The sequence below is a fragment of the Cyrtonyx montezumae genome, unplaced genomic scaffold (genome assembly GCF_038088225.1).
Source record: "Cyrtonyx montezumae isolate F1298 unplaced genomic scaffold, pur_monq_1.0 scaffold_10, whole genome shotgun sequence".
NCBI lineage: Eukaryota > Metazoa > Chordata > Aves > Galliformes > Odontophoridae > Cyrtonyx > Cyrtonyx montezumae.
The window spans coordinates 35,133,709-35,161,323 of record NW_027071826.1 but is presented as its reverse complement, the minus strand read 5'-3'; the positions used below and the strand labels follow the sequence as shown (position 1 = coordinate 35,161,323).

At 40.5% G+C, this 27,615-nt stretch overlaps 1 protein-coding gene across 5 annotated transcripts in view; it reads left to right on the top strand.

The window, feature by feature from the left end:
- The window catches only part of AMBRA1 (autophagy and beclin 1 regulator 1), a 123,381-nt gene that overhangs the window by 82,388 nt on the left and 13,378 nt on the right, over positions 1–27,615 (top strand). For all 5 annotated transcript variants that reach the window (XM_065754877.1, XM_065754876.1, XM_065754873.1 and 2 more), the window contains 2 exons: positions 406–560; positions 15,703–15,842. In XM_065754877.1, the coding sequence (XP_065610949.1) occupies positions 406–560; positions 15,703–15,842 (295 nt within the window). The remainder of the gene's footprint in view (positions 1–405; positions 561–15,702; positions 15,843–27,615) is intronic.

The window sequence follows — 27,615 nt, the reverse complement described above, 5'->3', positions numbered from 1 at the left end:
ATTACCTCGGGACTCAGCGTTCAGCAGGAAACACAATAGTTGGAATGTCAGTGCCTGTCTACTGTAGTAACAGGAAATGCACTATTGGCCATCCCACTGGTCACAAGCATAGCATTGCTGGTGATACTGTCTAGATACATAAGGTGCTGGTAGTGGAAAGCTGCTACAAGAAATTTTTTATTCTTTGAAGAACTTCATTGTCTTAGAGGGAGGATAGTTCAACAGTGAAGTGCCTCACAAAATCTGCACTCGTGCAGGTCTCCTTGTTCTTTCCTGACCCTCAGAAGAACAAGCTTTGTATGCTTTATGTTATTGGAATGCTAGAAGGGAATGAAGAAACTGTGGAATTATGTGTCAGAATGGATGTCAGCCTTTGAGAGAAGTAACTACTGTTCTGTTTTATAGGCCCTAATGCCATTTCTGTGAGCCTGTCTCCAATGGGAAGATACGTAATGGTGGGACTGGCTTCCCGGCGTATCCTATTGCACCCTTCCACAGAGCACATGGTTGCTCAAGTCTTCAGGCTGCAGCAGCCCCATGGCGGAGAAACCTCTATGAGGGTGAGTATATGTATATTTTGTTACTGTGAATTTTTGTCAGTGATATCATGCTTCTTTGGCTCTAGCCTACTAGTTGGTTGTTGGCTTATGATAGCAAAAAGGTAACATGCTCCAGACTCACTGAATAATAAACATAGGTAGGGATTTATCACAGAGGTATGCAAGCATGACAAGAGAATATAAATATTAACAGAATTTTAAAACTTTACTGTGGTTTCAGATGTGATGACAAACAAATATCCAGTGTCATATATGTGGTATTGTAAATCTAGATATCGCTCAGAGTACTTAGTAGGTGTTTTCTATTTTTAGGGGTTACTATGCATGTATCTTGTGGCATTGCAGTTGGCTTTACTGTGAGGGAGTTTTTTGGCTGAGGTTTCATGATTATTTCCTAGCATTCCTAAAAGGGATTTAACTTCTAGGAGTGGCCACCGGTGGTTTTGTACTACACTTGCTTACCATGTTTTTTCCAAATAGGGTGCTCTTGGCTAATTATCAGTGAGCTTTCTATGCATGTATAGGCCAGTTTTGGAACTGGAATTACTTTTCTGTACTTCTGCCTTGTTGCTGAGCTGTGACCCACCCTGACTAATTCTGAATGTGCAGAAGACTGTCTTTATTCAAACAGGCAAAGAGTTAAGAAAATGTATATGGCTTGCTTTATTAATCAGCAGAGCATGACAGCTGCTCAGTTATAGTTTAGGATGGTAAAAGCCATGTGCAGTTGAAGGTGCAGAACCAGGTAGTTTCTGAAGCTGAAATTTGGACTTGATATTATCCTTTATTCTGGCGACTTGGAAGAAGATAAAGAACAGCTATTCAAGTCTTTCCACTTCTGGGGAGTGATGTGATTATAGTGGAATTGCTTCCATGAACAGCTTTTTTTTCCCTGTCTGTATCTCCATCTTTTTAAAGGGCCTTCTGATTATTTTAGTTTTGATAGAGCCTTCATAATGTATGGGAATGGCAGGACCATTGGACTAGAGGCCTGGTGCTGTGGAGAGAATTTACCTCTGGCCCAGACTGTTTGATTCAACTTCATACTCCATAGTTGCTCTCTAGACTGCTCGTTATTCAGGGAGAGTCATGTCAGCTACATTCTTACATGAGCTGCTTTATGTTAAGTGTTAAAATTCATGTTTATCTTCATCACCTGCTCCATGTTTTGTGACAAAGTAAGATCAATAATGAAGATATTTTTCAGCAAAACAAGTCAGCGTGTTTTTAGCCCTGGTTCTGAGCTACTGTTCTGGTACAGGTCTCTTAAGATAAGAGACAGAAAGACTAAAGAGATCACATGTGAAAACAGGCCTATTTGCTTAGTAGGTGTGGTTGGTGAAATGTGTGTGGATATGACAGGATTACTAATTAAATGAATTCAGTATCCTGTTAGATTCTTCTGGTTTGCCTTAGTACTGATTCATTTTTCAGTCATTTTCAGATGCTAGTGAAATAGTTTTCACTGCCAGGTAAGGGAGTGTCACTTCTCATAGCCTTTGTACTGTATCATAGAATGTTAAGGTAGACAAGTTCTATTAGCTAGGATCATGTCTTTTCGCGTAAAAAGCTATGTTAAGATTCATTCCTCTCATCCATTACATTTTCTCTAAGCTTCAGTTGCTGCAGCTTATAGCCCTCCTTTTTGGACACATGTTATGTAACTAACAAAATCAGTAAGCTTTAGTCTGAATCTTCCTTTCCAGTGTATTGTTTGTTTTTTTCATCTCTATTTTGCACATACTTTCTTTCCCCAAAGTCTGTTACATTCTTTAAATGCTTGTATCCTTGCTCTTAGTCATCATTTAGCAAAGTAATGCTTTGTATTCCATTAATCTTTTCTTGTATTTCAATCTCCTAGCTTTAGATTTTTTTAATTTAAATTCTCTCCAGAATAGCCATTTTTTTCCCCTCACTCTGATGTATATTTGAGTCACGGAATCACAGAATTGTAGAGGCTAGAATGGACCTCTGAAGATCATATAGTCAAACCCCCCGCTAAAGCAGGTTTCCTAGAGTAGGTTACACGGGACAGCATCCAGACAGGTTTTGTGTATTTCCAGAGGAGCAGACTACACTGCTTCTCTGAGCACCTTGTTCCAGTGCTCTGTCAGCCTCAAAGTAAATAACTTTTTCATCATTTTCAAATGGAACTTCCTACATTCCAGTTTGTGCCTATTGCCCCTTGTTCTGTCACTGGACACCATTGAAAAAGGCCTGGCCCCATCCATTCCTGCCTAGTAGATATTTGTAAATGTTGATAAGATCCCCCTTCAGTCTTCTCCAGGCTGAGCAGGCCCAGAACTGGGCACAGTACTCCAGATGTGGTCTCACATGGCAGAGTAGAGGGGAAGTATCTCCTCTCTTGACCTGCTGGCCAAGATCTTTTTTATGCACTCCAGAATGCCATGGGCCTTCTAGGCTGCACAGGCACATGATGGCTCATGGCCAATACATTGCTCATCAGGACATTCACATCCTTCTCTGCAAGAGCTCCTTTCCAGCAAGTCATCCCCTAACCTGTAATGGTACATATGGTTATTTCTTCCCGGGTGTAGGACTGTACACTTGACCTTGTTGAGCCTCATAAGATTCCTCTCTTTTCTTCATTTGTAAAGTGATTTATGTACCTAACGTGATGAACAGGGTCTTGCCAGAACCCCACAGAGAAAGTTTTTTCTGCGTTTCTTTTTTTCTTTAATACAGAGCTTTACTTGTACAGTATTTTACTTTTTTGTTATGGTACCTTGGAAATTCTGTACAGTTTTTCTCACTGTTGCTTTCCATCACTGCACCCCTGTCTTTTTCATCTGCTGAAGTTCTGGATTATTTTTCTCCAGATGGTGTGCATATATTCTAAAGGTTGCTTTTTTCATCTTTCTTGCACATGTATTTTTAGTTTCCAAAAGCTTTTCCCCCACGTTCTCAGAATCTAGTCTAGCAGGGTTTGTTAACTAATTTGCTGTTTTTCCCCCTTTCCTGCACCATGATTAAAAATACTTAAAATGTCTCATTTCTGACTGCTTTGGTCTTTCAGCTTTCTGCCTATGTGACAGGGTCACAACTAGACCAATTTAAATTAATTTGCTTAAAGAGCCTTCCTGTTGGATGACGTTGGGTATAGTTTAAAGCATTCTGGTGTGTCGTTAGTTGTCTTTGTGCAGTCTGCAGGACCAAGCTTGAAAAACATGAAACTGTTAATCTTGTAAATGTTATTCCTTCATCTAGTTGTAGAAATTAGTAAATCAACTACTGGCGCCAGAAGAACTGGCACTTCTTCTATCTTGAGTTTTGCAGTAGCTCCATAAGTTTGTAATGTTTTTTAGGACATGCAAAATAAAAATAGAACTTTAAGTAGGAAACTTTATTCATAGCACACCATCTTTACAGTGACTGCTGCATTCATATTCAGTTGAATAAAAAACCTGTTTGCAGCTTTGCCAGAATGCAGTAGAAAGAGGTACAGAAAAAAAAGGTACTGGTGGAATTGTATTCTTCTATCTCTAATGTGCACATTAGAGAGAATCGGAAAGCATCCTCACTGCCTCTGTGCCAACAGTTTGTAACACAAAGCAGTTATTGCTCAACTTCTTAATTAAAAATAAGTCATAGCCATGTTCCGAAGCAGTTCTTTGTGGATGTTTTAATTGTGCATTACTTACAGAACTCCCCAGAGAGAAATTCAAGAGAAATGCTGTATCAGATAGCATGCAAATTTTTAAAAGGTCTCAGGATTATTCTTTCCTTCCTGACACCATTTGACTACCTGTCGATGCACTGGGAGAGCAAGGCTTGGCAGTGTGGCTCCTGAGCTGTTGAAAAAGCTTGGCAACCTGCTGAGAAGTGACATACAGTGGTAACTTCTGTTTCCTTTCTCTGCATCCCTGACTAGTAGTAAGAGAAATACAAGTTTCCATTCCTCAGATAGTTTTCTTTGTCTTCCTGTTGCAACAGAAGTTTTGAAGATGCAGTTAATTAGCTTTGTTACAAGTAACAGCGCCTAGAAATACCCTGGCTGGTGGTGTAATTTGCAGAGCTGAAGAGAAATGTTCTGGATAGTATCATGGAGCATCTTGATTGTGTGTACGTATCTTGCTCCTTCTGTTTAAGAGAGATTGGGTAGACTTGAATAGGTCTGAACCACGATTTTACTTATGAATTGTGCTTAGAAATGGAGTTAAAGTGGTAAATTGTCATCAGCTGTGATAGCATCGTGAGCTGGAGATCTATGCTTTTTCTGCTTACTTCCTTAAGATTTAATCTGCTTAGCATTTCAGATAGAAACCCACCTTTGCCAAAGAGCAAGTGCCTTTTTTCATATTGAGACTTAAAAAGCTTGCTAGTAGTGCTGACTTTTAACCAGAGTTTTATGCATAAACCTCGTTTTATTTGTTTTTTGGTTTTTTTGTTTTTGTTTTTGTTTTTGTTTTTTGTTTTTGCAACTAACAAACATATCTGAAATCTGCCTGTAGCTGCTTTTAGATCTCTAGCTTAGGGTGGTTCAGGAAGCGACAATGCTGGGAATTGTCATGATACAGATGAATTTCAGAGATGCAAGGTTTGGAGAAAGAACACAGGATTTTGCAGCCTATTTTGAAATTGTTGGTGGAGGTGATCTAAGTAAGGAGTGTCTGTTTTCAGGTCGCTTGGTCCTGTGATGACTTTATGACTCCAAGAATACATGGAAGCGAAAGAAAATAGAACAGTTTGAACTTAGAAAGTTGGAAACTTAGAATAGTGAGCATCATAATGCTCTGGGTCTGTTATCAATGAATATTAGTGAGAAGGAAGGCCAGAAGGTGTCTTTATTTCTGGCATTCACAAATTCTGATGTCCTAGCTTTACTTAATTTTTTTTTGCTGTTTAACCCAGACGAAGCTAACTCAGAAATCACAAAAACATGATTATTATAATTAAAATTAAAATAAAACCCAGAAAGGAATTTTTAAACTGGAAAGACTTGAAGAAAGTTCTTGAAGGTGATTGAAAAACTTGATTGGCACAAAGCTAAAGAGCTAATCATGCAATTTGTGGGGAATAAGATGACATAACCAATTCCTGTCTTGGGTACCGCATTGTCATTTGAATCTAAAAGGAAAACTCAGACATAGCCCTTGGAGAGTTAGGAGACCCAGAATTAACTTCTGACAAGACAACTGGCATGGGAAAGATCCTGTTGAAGTGGTTGGTCAGTAGTCTGGACAGACTGTATGTGCACTTTATTGTAAACAAGCTGTATGTGCACTTTATTGTAAACAAGAGAATTCCAAATACTGCAGGAAGAAAAGCCTGAAGCAGAAAGGTACACGAAGTTCCAGCACAGAGCCAAGCTTTCTTTCAGTGTATTAACTTTTAACTAGGACAATGCACAGAACATGTCAGAGATGCGAAACTGTATTGAGTTCTCTGAGCTGTATGAGCAGCTAAGGGGATGATGGCATTGCCACACCTCATTGACTTAGTTGGATGGGTTGTAAGCACTCCTGAAGCTGTAAGTGAAAGCTCTTTCAGCCTGATAGCAAATAGCTGTGCACATTTGCTTCACTGGGACACAAGTTGTCAAGAGTTCTGACAAAGCTGTAACGTAAAAAGAAAACTGATGAGAATACATGGAGATGGCTTACCATAACAAGTTAACTTCATTAGAAAAATTTAGGTGAACTGACATATGTCTGAAAACAAGAACAATTTAAGAAAAAAAAAAGAGTACCAACTTCATTCTATGTTACTGAAAAAACATGCTTATTGATGTAGTCTCTTGTGTCTTCTTTTGAGAGAGATTTTGTCATCTTCAAGTGGACAGAGGGAGCTTTTGAATGATTTTGGATAGAGCAGAGTGTAGCATACCCAGTTCCTGCCCTAAGAAATTTTCTTCTGCTATCAGAAATTGAACCAGGTAGATGCTTCTTTCACAGTCAGATGCCCAAGGCAAGTCTCAGACTGAATGTCTTTCTTAGTACGAGGAAGAAGATATGGAGGCAGAACCCTGTTCTTATTGATATGGGAAGTCTCTCCTTTTGATGCAGAGAGGAGCATATAACAGTCTTGTTAAAGCCAAATAGTTGGTTATGCTCTGTCCATCAGTAGATTCTAGTTACTTTTATAAAACGGTATCCAGAACTCATGTTCAGCAGCACATTTATGTAGGTTGCAGTAGATAAGAACTGGGTTCACTATCAGAAAATGCTGTGGTACATTGCAGATGGCAATTTTTTCATACATTTGCATGTTTGAGTATAAATGAATAAATGGTATGTTGGAAAGAGGTAGTGAAATTGTTATCTTTCACTGGTTTCACCTGTGTCTGCACAAAGGCTGCTGAGACAGAACTTAAACTGTAGAAACTTAACTTGATGGGTTACCTTTGGAAAATACTGTGTTAATATCTCATGTGATGGTTAAATGTGAGCAACATCAGTTGTAACAAATTTGTGTGAAGGAAAATGACATCAGTTCAGGATGAGCTTACTTTGTGGGATACAATAGTAAGAGCCAAGAACTTTTGTTTGATGTGAGGGCCAGAATTAGGAAGGCTGAACTCCAGCAGTTTAGGTAAAGTCGTGAGCCCATTTGCCCTGCAGTAGTTACTGTTGGTTGCAGTGCAGTCAGGAATGTGGTTATAAACTAGGTAGGAGTAATTATGGCAGAGATGGTTCCACTTCTGAGATTACTTAGGTTCAGTCATCTTAACCAAAGTCACCCTGAGGAGCTTTGATAAATTGCTACCAGATTTGTGCTTAAGTCACCACAGTCTGGGAAGACCTATGTAATTTCATGACAATTTTTCAATACCTCTTCATACCATTTTTCTTGAATTAAATTTAAGCTAGCTCTTTTCTCCAGTAGTTATTCCTTCCAGACGTGTAGGCAGCTGGATGACAGCCTCTTATCACCCAGATGAGGGTGCATATAGCTCTGTCATCAACATATTGTTGACACTTGATCTTGTATGCTGCTCTGTTGAGGCTCAGCAGACAAAGAGTAGGGTGGAATGGCAGCTGTGCGCACATCCTTTGCTCTTGTCATTAGATCTTTAACATATTGTAGATTTTACTGTTACAGTCTCGGTGTGACATTTAATGGGGAGTTCAAAAGCAGTGCTTTTGTACTGCAGTCTGAGTTGAAGGGAAAAATAAAGAGGCTTGTCATTCCTTTTGCCATAGAAGTGACCATATTTTTATTAGATTGTTCCAGCACTGACAGCTGTCAGTGATTTTTACAGCAGACAGCAATAGCTGGGGGCACAGTCTTGCTTGCACAGTTCAGTTCACTTTTGTGTCTGCACTGAATATATACATATCTGTCTTCTGTCTTGCTAACACCCCCTTTGGCATTCTTTTTTCTGTCCTTTCATCTGTTCCAGCCACACACACGCGTGATTGAAACCACAGTTGTTTTGTTTGGCAGTTTCTTGCTTACTCAGCCCTGGTTTTCAGATGCAGGCTTGAACTAGTAGCTGGAAGGGCTTTTTGCAGGTATTATCCTGGTTTTGCAGCCTCTGGGAGACTGGTGGCAAATTAATGAGCTGCTTCACTGCAAGAGTTATCTTCATGGGGAGAGCTTTGTTGCCTGAAATGATCAGCTTCTTTTTGTAACCTAGCTCTTATTAATGTTTAGTCATTTAAAATCTGCTTAGTAGTTGGACTGCAGACTTGTGAGATAAAGTACCAGGTGATATAAAGCCAAGAGCTTGCCTAAAGAGAGGAAGGGCTAAAGTGAAGCCTGAAGAGAGGAGTGCTGTAATGAGACCTCTCCTGATCGGCACTAAGTTATGTGACCAAGTATGGTCAGGAAGAACCAACGATGCTTTATATTTGTGTAAAGTTTCTTGGTTAATCTGCAGACACTTCAGATGCTGTCTCGTTTTAGGAAGTAGATCAAATCTCCTCAGTTAAGATTTCAATTGTTGCTGAAAATAAAGGATTAGCTCTCAGTTAATTCACCACGGCTCAGAAAGCAAGGCAAGGATTTTCAGCACTGGAAGTGGATGCTGAAAAAGGCAGAAAGAGGTTTGTTGTATCGGTAAAGAATGAAGAAGAATTTCATGTATGATCTTATTGCATCTGGGGTAGATAAATGGAGTTGAAAGAAATTTTATTTGTGCCGAGCATTAGATGATAAGATCCATTTGAGGATAAGACTGACAAGTCGAGAAAGATAAGTGCATTATTTTTGCTTCTTCCATTTTAACGGAGAAGATCTAATGGAAAGACGTGTCTGTTGTTGGCAGGAATTAGCTTTGGGGGAGGGGATGAGTGCAGCATGGACCAACCTGTTTATTAAGAGGAGACTTTGAGCAAAAGAGCAATTTTTTTTCCTTTCCCATCATTGGAAATGGATGCCTTTTTCTTTACATCTGCAAATAGGTACAGAAAGGAGACTCCTTCCAGAAGGGAGATTTGCCTCATAACAAAACATAGATTGATGTACATTGTCTTACGAATTATTATATCAAAGCATCAGTCAATTATTCCAAGGAGTATTTATTTTACTTTGCCTTCAAGGCTCTCTGCTTTAGACAAGCTCAATTCTGCTGCAGAGGTCTCTGGGCTTTGTGGCAGTGCACAATGTAACTCTCAATTTCAGCAGCTTTCTTGATATTCATAAATAGAAGGTGGAGTAAAGAATGATAATCTAAGCAAAAAAGAGAAAGTGTTATTTATTAAGGAGGTCAGGTTAGGATGTCTGTTTCTTATTATACTTCTGGACCTTAAAAAAAAAAATGAAGAGCTGTTTAAAGTAATTGGCAGCGTTATAGAAGTCAGTGATGCAGGTGGCTTCCTGGCAGCAAAGCAGAGGACATACAGTGCTTTCAGTGGAGCAGTAGATGTGTTACAGCAGCTTCTTACCCAATACGCTAGTGTCAGATGTGAATACACTGACATAAAAAATCTATCAGGTGAGATCTTCTAGTGGCAACACCCTCTTGGGGGTGAGTAAGGCAAAAAGTTGTCTTGAATTGATTTGGGTGCTGTTCAGTTTCAGTAGTGTGATTGCAGTTAAAGAAGGCAAGATTAAACTTCTGAAATTTCAAGGTCAGATTGCAGAGCTGAAAATAAAGGGCAAATGGGGAAATGCAAAATGGGTGAAGCCCTAGTTGTACTGCTTGTGCCTTCATCCTTGCCTGCTGCCCTGCAAAGTGCAATTTTTTACTAGCTGCTCCTACTACTGCTTGAGCAGTCCTTATTTGTAGTCTTTGCTTTCAGATATAATTTCAGTGAATGTAATGCAGTGTTGTGAATTGATTGTGATTTTAAGATTGCATCTTATTACGTGGTTCATGCAGATTATTTTATTTAAGTGTGTTACCTAATGAGGTATCTGTTAAAGCTATAGCTCTAACATAGCTGCAGCTACACTGAAAAGCTCTGCTGTCTCCACAGTTACTTTGATGGTATAACCTGTATCCATGCAAAGAATACTCTATTGATCTGCACTGTCTGTGTATAGATACTTAGTTGTACTGTCCACACTTGTCTCCTGTGCCTGCACAGATCTCCTGTGCAGTTTCTTCTCATAACCCTCTTTTCTGAACCTCTTTTCTCTGCAGCTCAGGTCAGGGGGGCTGTGAGGCTTTGTATTTCACCAGTACCCTGGAAGAGTGGCTGCTGCCCAGGGAAGCAGAGTACAACAGCTGTGCAGATGAGGAAGAATGCAAGAGCCAGGAACAGAGCAGCACAGGGTGGTCGGGGTGCCATGTCTCTGTGGCTGCAGTCAGCTTCAAGTTGGAGGTGTGGCAGGAGCTCTCATTCTTCCCTGGGCACTACAAGTTAAATCTACTTGCCCTTTTGGCCTATATCCTTTGGTGCAGTAGCTTTGGGATGGTGTTCTTCTCAGAGAAGAGACAACCCCATGCTGAATGATGCTTGTTTTGCAGCTTGATGTTCAGGTTGTTACACTTGATGCATTTGCCATTTTCATGTTCGGATTCCCCTCAGTACCTTAGTTCCTAGCATTCTATTCTTACTTTCACCTCCCTGCCCAGTTCCTCTTTAATACTTCTTGTGCCCTTCAGCTCTGTTTGGATTAGTACACTAGATGTTTCTCTTCCTGTGTGTTTTCACAGCTTGCCTCTGGTGACAGCAGACTCAGTTGAAAATTAATAATTCAATTTTAGCCTACTGCCTGATAAACCAACCTCATCTGCTCCAGCCTTTCCTCTCCTTTTACCTGTCAGGATGGAGCATCACGGATGACAAGATTTCACCATGTAAACAAGCGAACAGCTGCATCCCCTCCCCACTCACTCTTTATCAAGGCTGATCTAACAGCCCAATTTACTGCCTGGGCTAAACAAAGGTAATGGCTTGAAATTTATTGGCATCTTGAAAGGAGATGCATCTAGTTGAGAGCAGAAATGTCTCTATTGAATTTAAAAAGATAAAATGCAAGAGTTCCTGCTGAGTTTCCCTGCCCACTTGTGCCAACTTTCTCTTCTCCAGCTTCAAAACATGTTTTTTCCTTCTTGAGGAAGGATAAGATAGGTTGCACTCTGCTGAAGAAGCAGTCATCAGGGCTCCCCTGCTTTCCTTTGCTGTGAGCAAAGAACTGGCTATGCAAGCAGCATGGTGCCTGCAGCTTGCCCAGTCCTGGTGCTACTCAGCCCAGGTGAGTGGTGCAGCACTGCTGCCAACTGGCATCGATCAGGATTGGGGCAGCCTGCTGCTTCAACTGGCAGGATCCTGGCAAGTGCACTGTCCAGCTTTTTAATTGTTGGCAGATCCCTTTAATAGAAGGTGGACTTTGAAGAGTGTTATTAAATGGCAGCAACTTCTCTGAGATGGAACATGAGGGAAAGAGTGAAGCATGAGGTCAGTAACTAACTATAGGGCTTTACAGAGGAGAAGCTTACAGCAAAAAGTATTTCTGTTCCTCCAGGGCAGGTACAAATTAACTGTCAAGCTCTGTGCATATGTGTTGAGCCCAGGGCTCCCTTCTTTCCACTCAAGTCAGCAACTTGATGGTGAAGGAAAGATCATTGGGAAGGATTCCTTGAAGCTATTGATTGTCATGCAGCCTCTCTGGCTATCTGCCATAAGTAAATATTTAGTTTAATACCTAAGTGATTGTAACAGGTGCCACAGCGCTGATGTGCCAGCACTGACAAATTGGATGGAGAACAACCTACCTAAGTGGTAGACTTAGGTGACTTTTGTGCTCTGCATGAAGCAGTGTTGCTGGATATTTTGGGGGGCTGGTTTTTTTTGCTTTTCCACTTGCCTTACAGCCCTTCTTTCTTTGAGCCATCTTTCTCCCCAGATGAATTCAGTGTTACTCCTAGATTAGCCTTAGAAGTGAAGGGGAGTGGAAAAGTCACACCAAAGTAGTAAGTAGTTGCTTCTGGAGCAGTCTCTAAAAGCAGAAGCACACAGGCATAAATGACCTTTCCTCACACTTCCGTGGTTACAGGGATGTAAAATGTTAGCAGCCAGCATTTTCTCTGAATGTTCCTGTCCCTTTGTATTGCTGTTGCCTTCTGTGTGGAAGCTTAGCTACCTAGACAGTTTGGTATTCCTAGAGGAGGACTTCTGTCCTTGCCAGCATTCCTTGCTCTCAGAGAAGAGATGGAGTTCCTTTGGAATCTCCTATGCGTAGAGATCACTGGAGGCATAGTTTTCTACAAATATAAGCAACAGTCAAGCAACTGTTCTGGGCAGCATCGCCTGGGTTGTGTGGCTACTAAAAGAAAAGAGGTGGAGCTTTCTTGCCTGCTGACATGACATTATGCTTATATTGCTGCCAAGAAAAGAGCAGCTTGCCAAACTGATGATGCTTGTTTGGGCTTGAGCCTCCATAGGGATGCTCTGAAATGTCCGGTTGGGCAACTTCTGAAGCTCCCAATCCTCAGACTTCACAGTGTTTATTGTTAGAGAAATATATAATTCAGATTCTTGTTTCAGAATGTTTCAGCATCTGAAAGCAAATGAAATGCAGCTGCCAATTTAATAAAATGCTGAGTGGACACATCTAATGGTGTGGCTCTGTAATATTGGATTAGTAGTACAGCAGTACCAGGGGAGAGTTTGCCATTGGCTATGGTGAATAGCCTAGTAGCTTGATGTGACTGCTGACAGTGATTATGGGCTGATTGTGTGATTCAGCATGTTGTTTGTCCAAAATTAAAATGCTAACCTATTAAATATAACCTCTCTGGAAACTGCGGTATGGTGTGGTGAGTTCCTTAAAGATCAGAGCACATTTACAACAGGGGTTCTCAAACCCTTGCGTATCAGCTGTTACGTGTGGCCCACAGCTAGTTCATGGACCAGCCGTAAAGAAAGGGAAGTGAAGAATTGTGAACTGTTTGCATTTCTATTGTTAGCTGTGAGTGTTTGAGGATTGGCAGTAGTCTCTTGATATAGAAGCTGGAGAATTGTGTCAGTTTGAGATTCCAGTAATAACTTGGAGTGTTGTTCCAAGAATTTCAGACCTAAGAAGCATGGACTTGATGTTCATTTTGGGTCCCTTCTAACTTGGGATATTCTGTATCTCTGTGACAATCCCACTGGCAAAGATATGTAGTCACCCTACTATATTTTCAGGCTGAGTAGTTTGGCTGAAGTATCTCAGTAACTTTATACAATTTAGCAATGGAAGCAAAAGTTTTGTTTTTTTTTAAATGCAAAGCAAATTAGCTACTATCTATGGAGAATGATGCTTCCTGGAAGGCTTCTACATTCTTTGAAGAGGGGAACCTGCCTGCTGATGTTGCAGGAACCTTTTTTTACCTCCCTCCTCTGTGGGTAGAGTAGGGGGTCTTGCTAATGGATGAAATTGCAAGAGCCGATCTGTGTGACTACATCAGATTGATTAGCTGGGTCCTGGTTACTGCTGCGAGTGGTGATTATGCCAGTACAGCTGCTCTTGTTTTTTATATACTAATTACCACACGCACGGATGTCATCACCCTTAACGCTGCATGGAGTTGTCCCATTAGCGTGGGAGTGGGAACCAGCAGGGGAGGGGAGCTTTTTTGGTGTGTTTAGAAGCATACAGAGAAGTGTAGTGATGAAGCATCTCTCTTCCTATAGGGAGTTCTTAAGCCATCTTGCCTTTGACATTGTGTCCTCAGCTGACATGTTTGCAAGTTGCCAGGATTTCTATTGGGTGCCATTTACTTTGAACATCTGGATGTTGAGCAGGAGCTGGCAAGTCCCTGTCTCAGCATGGCTGGCTGCTGAGCCTGTGGGACAGCAGCTATGCAAGCTGACCTGCCAGTGCAAGAGAACTTAGGGCTACCTCCAGCAGGCCTCTTCTCAGCTGTGGTGCCTTACAAGGGTTTTCTCAAGAGAAAAGAAACTGTGTTTTTCTGACTTGGTGAAGAAGGATATGATAGAACACTCTTGCAGTTCTTGATTGATCTGGAAAGCTGCAGCTCTGGAGGACCACTCCCCTTCCCTTCCCTCCTCCTACTCCTCAATATCTAGTCTCCCCATCTCAGAGTGCACTATCATCTCCATGGTAACAAGTGTTTCCAACATATGTCTGATTTTTTTTTTCTTCTTTCCCTTTACACAAAAAGCTAGGGAAGAGAATAGGGCCAAACATGACAGCAATTGGTAAGAGCTACATAAACCCCTAAGGGTCTGTTCCTTCAAATGCCAAGCTTCTCAAAATACTACTGACTGCCAAGAGATATCTGGGGCAAAGAATGACCAGCTTCTGTCACACAGAGAAATCCTGAAAGACATTTTCTTCTCTAGTGTAGCCTCCTTAGAGAACAGGTTACATGTGTTACTGATTATGGGAAATAATTTTAAGTTCTTTTGCTCTGACTTGCATTTTTGTCATTATGATGGTCCAGATAAAGTTTCTAGGTATTAGCTATTGGAGGGAGTACAGTTAAATGGTCTCTGCATCAGATTTATCAAGTTAAACTACCAGACAAGATGTGGGGAAGGGGGTAGAGCTGTAGACAAAAACAGATACATAAAGCTGTTGTCTTTAGACTCAGTTTGCAGTGCTAGCTAATGTGATCCATACTAAAGAATTATTAGTTGAGGCCACCTCAGCAATGCAGTTGTGATTGCTCTGCATTCCTGTCTACGTTACGTTTATCTTCTTGTTCCATTGCTTCCTAGTTCTGTCCCATGCTTTCTGGTCCAGCACCATTCCTATTTTCTGGGGATTCTGGAAGAGATTTGGGGATGGACAGATGATTGCCTACCTGAAAATCTAAGGAAAACTTGTGTCACAACTTGAAATTAACCCATTGTAAATATAGCTTCCAAATCCAAATTGCATACCAACCCTAGCTGCTGGCTAGCAGGTTGCAGGAAAACATGAAGTTATACAGAAGACGCAGACTTTTCAGAGCTGGAAAGTATCTGCATAGATATAAACTGATCCATTTCATTGTTCTTGCTTTTCAAGCCCATACACTTTAGAAACCAAACTAGTGCAAAGCAGTAAGCAAAGCTTGGTATTCATCCTATGAGTGTGCAGAGCTTTCATTCTCCTGCAGTGTTTAGAAAGCAGTTTTACAGCTATGCTATCTACCCACAGTCTTAACAACTCTGCAGCCCTCATGTTAGTGTAGGTAAAATGAATGTAGAGGGATCTGAACTGAGGGATTTGTTATTTGCAGGCTTCTGCCGTTCTTATAATCTCTGGACACTAATTTATCTCATCTGTGCCCTATTGATGTGGGAAGTGATCAAGCTGAAAAATTTTCAGAAGACTGTCTGAATCATTTAAAAGATAAGAGTTGTATATTATTTCTGTGAAAGGCTTGTTTTGCTTAATAGGAAAAAAAGAACTGTTGATGCTTTTCGCCCATGCACTTGCCAGTTTCCTGTTCTACCCTGGTGAGTTGAGAAATAAAGGCTAGAAGGGACCTAGTTGTCTTGCTGTCTGATGGCTGTGCTATTTGTTCCCATCACTTTTAACTCTGAGACCCACTGAATGACATGCAGAATCTCGTGGTGGAAGGATTTTCTGTTTGTTAAGCGCTTAAGGGCACGTGTATGTTCTCTAGCAGATGCTTGCTCTTGCTGCTGGATTAGCAGTTTCTTTTAACATCCTGAAAGATGACATGTCTCCTTGGCCAGCTTTGTTGCTGCAGGGAGACCGAACATTTGTTTATTTGAGCCTCCTTGGCTGTTCTGCCTTTTGTCTTATTGAGTAACTTTCTTTGTTTCAGAGAGTTTTCAATGTTCTGTACCCAATGCCTGCCGACCAGAGAAGACATGTCAGCATAAACTCTGCTCGCTGGCTACCTGAACCAGGCCTGGGATTGGCATATGGCACCAACAAAGGGGATCTGGTGATTTGCCGACCAGAGTAAGTGTTTGTTTTACATGGGCTTATAACTGCTTTTGTTATTCTGCTCTTAGGCACTGGGAGTAAGGTGGCTTTTCACTGCTTGGGGCATAGAACTTGAAGCACCTCCCCCAAATAAGCAGTCACAATACTCCTTTTGGACTACATCAATGTTTATCTTATATAATCATAGTTAGTTTTGCTGACTTATGAGGACATATGAGGTGCATCTTATTAGCTTATTTTATTTCCCATATCTGTCTTGGATTTCTGGATCCTTTGTTTTATATTTGTGTAGTGCAGTGTCTTTCAGGCTGTTTTGGATTTAGCATATCCACAACTTGCCAATGAGTGAAGCAAACATAAGGTGTTAAAGATATATTTGTTTTCTACCAGCCACAGGTTGAAAACTGCTGACCGAGATTTACCAAATTATTATTACAGTGTTCAAATATGAGATTCTATGAATTGCAAAGGTTTTTGGCATGATTATGGGCAAGCCAGTGAATTGTTTTGATCCTCACTTGAAAGCCCAATGGTGTGATGTGTAGACTTTAGCTCTCTTTTATTTATACAGTGCCATAAGAGGTATAACTTTGCCTTAGTAAACCTGCAATTAAGCACAAGCTAATTCAGATGTCGAGTGACACAGATGATGACTGAGAGTCAAGCAGTGAAACATGAATCACTTTTAGTGTATTTCATGGTTTATGCACCATACTTTGAGATCCTTATCTTCCCTTATCTTGCACAAGGGGTTCTTTATGGAGCAGTGTTTCTTTCATTCTACCAGAATACTTCAGGGATTTCCCTGCTTCAGTTATTTCCTGGTGTTAAGCTACCTTGGTATTCTTTTGAGTTATGTTGAAGTTCTTTGTAATGTAGAGTCTGGCAGCTAGAACCTTGCAGCACTGCTGGAGATCTTACCAAATGCATGTGGACTCCATCTGTTGTGCATGAGATCAAGCATGTGGTGCTTGTCAGGAGTCATATGATCAGTGTAGAGCGACTACATAAATCAGAATAAATATGTACAATTGTGATAGTGACTAATACAGTACAGTCTTCTGGTGAGTTTTGCAGTTGGAATTCAGATTGGACCAGTTTCAATAGCACAAAATGCCAATGCTCTTCAAAAGGCACTCTGATTCTCTTGAACATAATCTTTCATCAAGGTCTTACTTATACATGAACTTCTACAAGATATTATTATAGAATGAACTATAATCACTCTCTTCCAGGAAGAGTGGCTTTCCTCAAGACTAGTTTCTATACTTTCTAAGCAGAGGAATAATTTAGGAATAGTGTCTTTTCTCAAACACTAGTTATTATAAGTTATTTTCAGTATAGAGAAGTGATAAGATCCCATCTATTGATTATGACTCATGAGATGAATTTGGACAAAAACTTGGGGAATGGAAAGGGGAATCAAAGTGACTTGATTGAATGTCCTCTGCAGAGTCAAGAGTCTGCCTGTCTTGACTTGCCACATCCTGTGTTAAATATCCGTTCTGGTGCTTTCAGTAGCCCCAAGCTGTGTGCCATGTCTCTTACTGGCATTTCCCTGATTAAAGACACAACAGGAACTCCTTTGTGTGTTACACATGCACTGCTAGTCTTTTTGTGGCATTGCTGTGAAACCTTAGCTCACCTAGTTGCTTTGGGCACTTTTCTGTCTCATTTCCATCCTAGCAACAGTCATGCACAATTTCAACAAAAATGAACTTTCTGAATATGAACATGTGACAGCAAATACAAAGGTGTTGGATATTTATAAGTAGTTTGATCAGAATGCTTCAACAGGTTGTCTACTGGTGGGTTGGAATAACTGATGCTTCTGATGCAGAACTTCACATGGACTTGTTTGGAGCAGGATTCCTGATATGTTCTGTTCTCAGTTACATCACTTTGTAGGCCAATTACAGCCAGATTAACTTAAAAATCTCTGCATAAGGATTTAGATATTCATTGATCTGAAGACTTTGCCTGGAGGCTCTAACATCAGAACACGCAAATAAGTAAGACTCTATCAGAGCAGAAGCATTTTGCATCTGTGATTTCTGTTCCAGGTCTACCTGGAAAGTCATAAGAGGAGAAATTCTAATGTGTAGATGGCATTGCGGTCATTCTTAGTTTAACAGATTTAATATCTGATGACTTTGACTTGAGAAATGAGGGAGTAAGATGAAAAGTATTTGTGTTGTTTCCATAGACAGTGATACAGAAAGGAAGAAATATTAAATTAAGAATTAAGCAATCAGCAGAGTATGATATGGGGATAGTCTAATAAACAGCAGGCATTCAAAAAACATTGCACTGCTGAGAACACCCCCACTGCTTTAATTTGGCAAAGAAAACAGTGGTCAGTAGCAAACAACTGAGATGGTTATAATTCCCTGGGTCTTTATTCCCATGTATGAAATATGAAAGTATTAGAAACCAAGTACTACAGGGATAACGTAAGCCGTTTGGAATAGCAGCTGTGCCTCATATACAGGGCTTGAAATGAAGAGTTTAGGGAAAAAGAGTTGAGTAGGCTAAAAGTACAAACTAACACACGAACAATGAAGCATAACTTGAAGCTTCGTGGACTCATAATGAGAGGTTATACAAGTAGTGCTTCCAGAAATCTAAAGAAATTGTAATTAAAATCAGAAGTTTAGGACTATATTGCTAGGTTAGGGTAACACTGATGACAGTTTTTCTTGCAGATGGAAATGGGGAAGATCAGGATATGTTTACAATCCACTTTGTGAACTCAGTACACAGATTTATGGGATATGTTATGAAGGAAGGGGAAATTAAAACTATGAGGAGTAGGTTCAAGTGCATCATGACTTGACTTTGGTAAGGTACAGCAGATAGAAACCTATCACTGAGAATTCTGTTTATAATAAAAGAATTGCTTCAAGTTTTACACATTTTAGTAAGGTAATTAGCATGCTGAGACTACAATAAATCTGGTTAAATTGTTAAGAATTAGAACAAGACTTGGTAAGGAGCAAGTAAAAGTCTGCTGAAGGAAGGAATACAGCAAGATGGAAGGCTGGATGCTGTCACAAAAGAAGTTACTGGTGGACCTCCTTCAGAACCTATTCTGGGGCTGGTTGTTGTTGCTGTTTATACTAATACCTTGTAAGGGAATGCTGAATAAATTTGCAGAGAATGTGACATTAGCCTTGTCATTGCAGAGAATGATCAGAGTATCACATAAGAATTGGATTGCCTTGAAAATTACTGGAGCTATAGAAATGAGATAGAATTTAATAGTACAAAGTGCACTTAGTGACTAATAACACTGAGCTCAGTAGTTAAAATGACAGAGGGGGGAAAAGGCCTGAGGTTTTAGTTGATTGTAGATGATTGAGCCATCAATACATGCGGCTGTAAAAGCAACAAATTTATTTCTAGGATGAAACACTAGATACTTAACAGTAGAGAGAGCAGAATGCTAGCACTGCGGTAGAAGAAACTAAATTCATAAGCTGAAACAGTTTTAAATTCAGCTATTCACATCTAGTACTGTAGTTGAGAATAGCAGCTAGTAATGTCAGTGGAATCAATACTTATCTAAGAAAACCTGGATCTGGAGATCTTCAGCCTACAAAGGAAGGCTGAGGAGGGGACTTATATAGCCTTCTGTAAATGCCCAGGAAAGGAGAATTGCTTACGTTCTTTCTACTGGTCATTCACTATGACTAGGTTATGGCTGCAAACTAGAGGAAGGCTTCTATCCAAATGATTCCTGCAATAGCTTGTAAGTTGTTTGGGCGAGTGCAAAAAGCTCAGATATTTGGAGATGGCAGCTGTGCGGTGGGTTAGCACTGTGGCCTTAAGGTTTATCATGGGGAGTGCTGCAGTGCTGTGTGGATTCCTCCTTCTCTCATATCCTACTGTGCACTGCCTTTTCTATGTAGCTTCTAGTGCCTTTTAGCCTCCCCCAGGCTGTTTCTCATGCACTGTGTGCTGCCTGACTTCAAATGTAACTATGGCTAGTACTCATGCTCACTAGGGTTTTGTACGTCTTTCTTGGCTCTACGCAGTGCAAGGCTTGGTTCTGTTTCTGAATCCTTGATATTTTTCAAAACAGTATGAAATCCACAGTATCTCATGCAGTAGAAACACCTGTACTAAATTAAAAAGCATTTTTATTTTCCTATTCTGTCACATCCTAACAGTAGCTTTCCCATACAGAAACATCTCCAGTGTGGATTCTCAGATCTCTTGTAGAACATGAACAGGTCAGACTGAAATTGAGGAGGAGCAAACGGCATGCTGCTTTCTGCCCGTTGCTGTCTTCTCTTGTAAAGGATTATCAAGGGAGAAAAGCAGAGTCCACATATCAGTTCTTCATCATTTCATCTTGAGTGCCACCAGTGGCCAGGATCAGATCCCAGAAGGGCTCAGCACTCAGATGCTTTGAAAGTATTAACTTAAAACCCCTAGTGTTCTAAGAATGCTGTTTCAAATCTGAGCAGTGAAGGTACCTCATCTAGGGCTGGCTCTGTAGTGCAGGCATCTGCATGCAAGAGAGGCAGATTTCTTCATCAGACAGAAACTCTAATAATGGAATTAAAATGCCCCTTGAAGTTGGATCTGATTCAAAGACTACATCCCATGGAATTCTTTCATTGGAAGGTAGGTGTGGATGGTCTCAAACAGGTTCAGTCCTATGCAATGTGCATATTTTAATTCTTTAAAGTGAGCTCTGCCTCTAACATGAAATAATTCTTTGAAAATTCGTCTCATGAGAAATGTCTGTGTTTTGTATAGGATCTTTCCAATTGTCTGCACGCAGTGTCAGTCCAGTTTTTCTTCTGAGAACTGCATATGCTTTTATCTAGGGGTGGGGACAATGTGTCTGTAGGTATCAGTACTGGTAAGGAGATGATAATCAATGCTGCTGCTTGCTATGTCCTGTCTGCTGGTTGGTTCCATTCATCAGGCTCTTCAGCCTCATGCAATGACGCATTCCAGCAGTGCAAGCCCTGGTGCTTTTTTCTTTTTTCTTCCTTTTAAGAATAACTTCTGGAGGAGATAACTTAACAGTAAGTCAGAAGGAGAAGCTGTCTTCCTTTATGTGTAACCAAGGGATGTTTGCAAACCTGCCCAGGGAATGTTTCCACATCTGTTAACTGGGCCAGCTAGAGGTATTGGTTAGGTCAGAGTCCACTATGCAAATGACTTCTTGAAAGGCAGCATCTCGGCAGTGTCTTTGGTTGTGGCCAAGTAAGCCAATTCACATTCTGAACTTTTGCTGTCTGTTAACCACAAGATGCAGTGTATTTTCTAAATGAAGGTAAAATATGTGGTTTAATTGATAAAAAGATGAAAAAAAGGGACGAGGTTGCTTACCTTTGGATTTTGTTGTTCACGTGTTTGAGTGAAAACTAAACTGAATTATTTCCAAATTGTGGAAAGCCTGAGCATCCTGAGTGCTGAGAGGCTCAAACACTGCAAGTGCATGAAAAGCAGAGTGGTAATATGGAGGTTTGAAGCAGCATCTCCTTTCTGATCTTGTTTTTGTTCATAAGTTCATAAGTTGTTGCATTTCTGTTTCCATTCCTGTATGTGAATTTGATATCCACAATGAATGATGGCATTAGGTAGAAGATACCCTTGTACAATTCCATTTAATGTGTCTATGAATCCTAGAGATAGAATCTGACAGCTGCTTTAAGTCTTCAGTTATTAACAAGTTCATTTCCTTCACCCAGTTCAAAATATGCTGAAGCACTGACTGGTTAGTGACATTAGTTTTCTTCTGTGGGATAGCAAACTTGGTTCACAAATCATTGTTAAAGAAAATGAACCTGTTGCTTACGGATTTGTTTATAATGCCACTGTGCTTCTGCAGGACCTTACTGGTTCTCAGACTGAGTAGCAATCTTTCTATCAAAGATCACAGCCACGTATTTCCAGAACAGTTACCAAATGCTTTATTTCATTTTATTCAGATCACATCTGCCACCTTCTTTTCCTTTTCTTTTTTTTCTAATTCTATCTACAAAAGCAATTAAATTTCAGGCAGTCAATTATTTGACTTACTAAATCCCCCTGCCTACTGCATGTGGCTCATTCTTTCATTGTTTTCAGATTTATTCTTTTTTTCTCTGTTATATTACTCTCCTTAATGATACAAGTCACATTTAGGAGAGAGTAATTGTCACATTAAATATGACTTTCTTTCTGAAGAATGCTGCTAAGTTGGCTTTTTTGGCCTTTTGTCACTTTCCCATTCTAACTTTTTCAAAATTAGGTGTGCCTGGCTCAAAAAGTTAACTTTTTTTTTTCTTTTGAAATTAATGAGTACAACTGGCCGCTGTGCCTGGCATCATCTTTTACCAAAGACTTTTTGTACTCCTAATTGCATAAATACCATTGGATTTTTTTAAGTGGAGACTTCAGAGAGAAAATTCAGTATCTCAGCCACTTCGTGTCGTCATTGATTTTATCCTTAGCCTCCCTGTTAAATAGACCTTTCTTCATTCAAGTACCATTTTCCTCATGTTTATTTTTAGAATGTCTTTTCCCTCTTTGGCAGTGCCAGTCCATCCTGCTTTCTTCTAACCTTTTTTCTCTGCAGGTCCATACTAGACTTTCTTTCTTGTTTGGTTGTTTGTTCCCTTGGCTTTCCAATAGGATAACCTTTGATCTTCCAGGCTTTGATCCAGTTTATTTGTGGAGTTATTGGTTGTCCCTTACACATGTATTTTTCAGCAAGATTGTAGTGATTTGAGGTAGCAAGTGAAACAGACAACTTTTTCTTCATTTTCTTTCCTTGTTTTAAACCCACAAGCTGCCTGGTGCTGTAAATGGTTTCAACTCAGTGTCTTTAAAAATGTAATTGCAGTAATAATTGTGAAGGTTTGGATTTTGGAGCAGGTTTCCCCTGCGTGCTAAACTGAACACTTTCAGTCGTCTAATTTCAAAACTGCTAAAAGATAAAAGCATAAAACTTAGCATGCTGTTGGATCTAGAGACTAGATCAAACCAGGGTCTTGGTTCTGGAGTGTGGCCGCTTTGTATGTGCTCAGTGCAATATTCTATTTGAAGGAGAAAAAAAAAAGAAAAAAGCATTTGCTAGGCTTGCTGATTTTAAGCTCTTATTCTGACATTGATTTCTCCTGTTCTAAACACATTCTGAACATTTTCCTGGTTCGGTATGTTGGCATAAGATCTACAAAACAAGCTGACTTCAAAGTTGCTGTCTCTGAATCAGAGTGATTGTTAGTTTCTGCTAAAACTCCAGTGAAAGTTCAAAGACTGACGTGTGAGTTTGGCTCACCAGACTTGTAGCAGTTTAAGATGTTTAAGCCCTTAGAAGGCTTAAGCAATTTGTACTCCCCTGAAGTCTCCTAACATTCTAAGTTGTGTAAGCCACTGGAAGAGCTCATAGATCATAAACAGCTTAAGATATTCTGAGGGTTCAAAGCTTATTCAGAGTATAGTCTGCCTATAATCACTTTAAGCAGTTAACAAGGCTTTGGGTTTTGAAGGAATTTAAGCGAGTTATCCATCTTTAGAGCTTGGTTTAAGGTGATACTAAGCTGAATAGTTCTCATTTAGGGAACCTAACAGATTCCATAATGTAGAGGAACGTTTCAGAGGGTCTCTACATGCTGTTTCACATGGTTGAAGCCACTTAAGTGACATTGTGGAATACAGGCAAGCTTTTGAGTGAGAAGAAAGTCAACAAACATTCAGGAAACTCTGCCCTGTTTATTCCAGGCTATTTGGCCTGCAGGGCACCTCCTTATTCACATAAACATCCTTTGTTAATAGTGTTAAAACTACTGTGTAGTGCACTGTGAGATATACAGAGATCTTACCAGCTTTGCGGGAGAAAATCTTAACTCACAGTCTTCCTTTCTTTGTGTTTTGTTCATCTGCTTACAGTGTTGCAATAGTATAAATATTTTTTGTTTAGTGGTGGCCCCAGTATGTCACTCCAAGTCGAGATGTCTCTTCCAGTATCAGAAGAGTTTATCTCATAACAACGTAGGTAGCACAGGAGTCAAATACAGAGGATTCCCAGTTTTCTCTCAGGAGTGAGTTGTAACTTCTATTTCTTGATGAGAGTGGTATGAAAAAGCTCCCAGCAAAGCTGCTTTAAAAAGCAATTGTGGCACTTTGATAGAGGAATTAGCATGGGCATAAAAGCTGTCTGCAAAAGTCTTCTTGTCCATATTTTCAACACAGATTTTGCTGTGTAGCTTCACATCCCTTGACAGTACTTTCACCCATTATATTTGTTCTAAGGTCCCAAGATGATCTAACATTCATGCTTTCATACAAAACTTGCTACTTCTGCTCTGTCATTGTCTTGATTAATTTTCACTTATCATTCATGTCAAAAAACTGATTTCTTAATCTAGGACTTTATTCCTAGGAATTCCTCTTGCACTTTCTGTTGATGCTTCTCCCATGATAGTCTGAATCAGAAGAAACTGCTAAGTTTGTGCTCTTTCTACTTTGCTGATAACTTTTTCACTTTGAGGTCTTTAACAACTTAACTGAAGGATATTTCTCTTTCTGAGCTTAAATGTCACGTTTTCACCCAGGGAAGAAGGCTGTTAGAGACGTGCCTTCTGTAGATTTTACAACTGGCTCCAGAAGCCTGGATTGTGCCCAGTTTTGGTTGCCCCCTGGTGGGCAGAACAAGCTCATGCATATTCACACTTCGGAGACAAGGTGTTTAGGCACTGGTGCTTCCAAATTTATACAGCTGATCTCGTTTAAGTGGTGAGAGTTTGAAGGGAGCCTCTTAAAAATTCCAGTATTTAACATAGCTGACAGAGTTTCACAATTGAATAAACTGGGCCAGTCATATAGAGTATTCTAAGTTGAGTTGGCATCCTCCCTGAAGCAGGCACGTGGCTGCCAGCTGCACCAGGATGCTTGCTGTCCTGCTTCTGCAGCACCTTTGGCTCTCCTGGATGTGATCAGTAGGATAATTCTGTATGCTGCTTGAATACCTATGGCTCTTAAACTACAGCCCTTGTGTTCTGTGACTTACCTTGTTAGACATTCCTATATTCAGTCTCCTGCTCTTTCCTGGCTAATCATACATGGATTGTGCTCTGAAATAGGTAGGTGCCAGTTAAGATGCCACTTTGATCCAAGGGAGCTACTGCCCAGCAGTGCTGTTCCAGGAATACTCTGCTGGTTCAATATGGTTTGCACTGCAGCCAGTTTTCTCTTGGTTCTGCCTCTGCATGTGGTTCATCGCATGTACAGAAAGCTAAATATTTATGAAGTAGGGTGTTAGAAATGATTGTTTACCTACCCAGGCAACTGCTGAGAGTGCCAAACTTTGCCTTGTACTGACAGTAATGTTCCTTGTCTGATCATGAGAGCCAAGGATGGGGCTTGCTGTGCTGATCAGTGCATGCTGGCCAGAGATAATGAGCTGCTGACAGGGATGCATCTGGAATCTGTCTGGACATTGCATTGCATGGGATACCATGCATTCCCAAGGCAAAACAATGGATTCCTGTTCCTGACATGGTATCACCTTGCTCTCAGTGACTCCCTGTATATTTGCTTGATATGGTTTGAACGTAGTAAGAGATAACAAGTTTAAACAATGGGAGGAAAGTGCACTGTGGGGAATTAAAATTCTTTGTAAACTAACCTGGCTCTTAATGTTCTTGAGTGGGCAGTATATTTGAGAAAAGAGCTTTAAAGAAGAACTTAGAAGAAGTGAGCATTGACAGCTTGAAAGTCAGATATTCAGTTGCTGCACTGCTTTGCAATACAGTGTGTCTGTTCCATGTTGGGCTTGCCAGAAGCTTACATGATAGAAATGGGTTTGTACAGATTCTTTTATATGTAGGGAGGGATTGCAGGCAGCAGTGTCTTAATCAGAAATTGATTCAGTGCTGTTGCAGACAAATTTGCTACTGTTGAATCTTTCTATGTGGTAGGATCTGAAATGAACTTGGCCATTGTTGGTACATTCTTCAGTACTGGGGATGACTCCAGTGAAAAGACAGTAAGCAAGTATTATTTCTGCCTTGCTGGATCTCTGTAACCTGCTTGCAGGTGATTTCTTTGTTTTGCCATCTTGATGCTGAGCCTTATTGTTATGGTAGAATTGAAGAACTTTTGTCCTGATCCTCCTCCTCTTCAACCCCTGATTTTGGATCTACCAGCTGGGCTGTTACCCAAATGTCTGTCAGTCTGTGCTGAGCTGTGCTCTGTCAGTTTACTCTTCAAATACCATTTAAGGCAGTGAGATAAGTAGTGTTTCATCTTTTCTTTCTTGTTACATGTGAATACTTGTCATTAATTCCTAGCGTTTTGAGTTCTTCAGGGGAGTGTACCTGAGCTGTGCAGACCAGTGCAGGAGGAGAAGCTGTGTTACTGAAGTTGTTGCCACTTGGTACTTAGCAGGCTCCACTCAGAGTCCTTATTCAGCTCTCAGCAAAGCATTCAAGTCTGTGCCCTTCATCTTCTTCAAGCTCGTTAATAACATGAGCTGGACAGAGGCTTGCTCTGCTGGGAAAGCCTGTCAGAGAGCAGCTCTACATCTGACAAAACTAATGGAAATTTCCAGTGAGGGCTTAGAGACATCCATAAAAAGAAAGAAAAAATAAGAACTTGACTAAGTGGACTTCATTGTCCATGACTGACACAGTGTGGAGAATTGCAATTTTTCACCCTGAAGCCTTCGGCAATGAATGTCCTCCTTATTATGTCCACATCCAAGTGGCAACATGCTCCATGCTACACAGAGCTTCTACCTTATGCCCTGGAAAATGTAAAGGGCTTCCAGCATTTCCATGCCTGGAGTTTGATGGAGCAAAAGCTAAATGCTTCCTGAAAAATATTCATTTCTCCAGTGTAAGCTCTCCTTCTGTGAAATGAATAGTCAAGCCTTGATTTGCAAATCTCCTGGGAAACATGCTGCAAAAGGCTTGCTAATTTACAAAAATCAAGCAATATTTTGCAAAGGGCATAAAAAACCCTCTAGGTTTTCTGCCAAGTGAGTTTGCACTGTTCTAAATAGGTGTGGTTAAACCAGTGCAAATCTTTAAGCTTAATTGAAAATCCATTTTAAACCAAAGTAATTGTGGTTGTCACATCTTACGTGCTGTAGTTGGTTTAAAGTGCAAATATGTGATTAATTTTTTAATGCAGACAAGGTTGTAAAGCTGTCACTTAACCCATAAAATAGTGGCATTTCCTTGGTGAAATATTTGCTAATCGAGAGGTGTTGATCTTTGTATAAATAACACTGACCAGCTGACTCCCTCTAGGAGGTTCAGGCATTTGCTTTCTCCACTGTGTCTTGATGCAGTCTGAAGAATCCTTTGCATAGTCTCCAATAATCGTCCTAAGGCTGTAAGACCTAATCGGGAGCAAGCTGGATACCTGCCTTATAGCTGTGGATTCCACATCACAGAGGTACATATGCTTGCAAAAGAGAGCAAAGATCATGCCAAGGGCTTTATCTCTGGAAGTCTGTTACAAGAGGTGAAGTGAGGAGAGAAGGTTCTTTGGTCGGCCCTGGTGGGAGGCACGCGCTGAAGGGTAGCAGTGAGGATGCTTACTGTTGCAGGGGGAGTGCCCACTGCCTGTTCTGAGCCAGTTTTCTGGACTTACTGGTAGACATGCTCAGTCCTGACTAAAAAGCCAGACTAAAATGTTGGTGAGGATGTTCAGCTCCCATCATGACCAAATCTCACGACCTTGGCTTAAGTGTCAGAGTCAGCAAAGGTAGTAGCAGCACCAGCTGCTGCACACCTTCCTCCTGTGAAAGGAAAGCAAAGTCCTCCGTTCTCTGTTG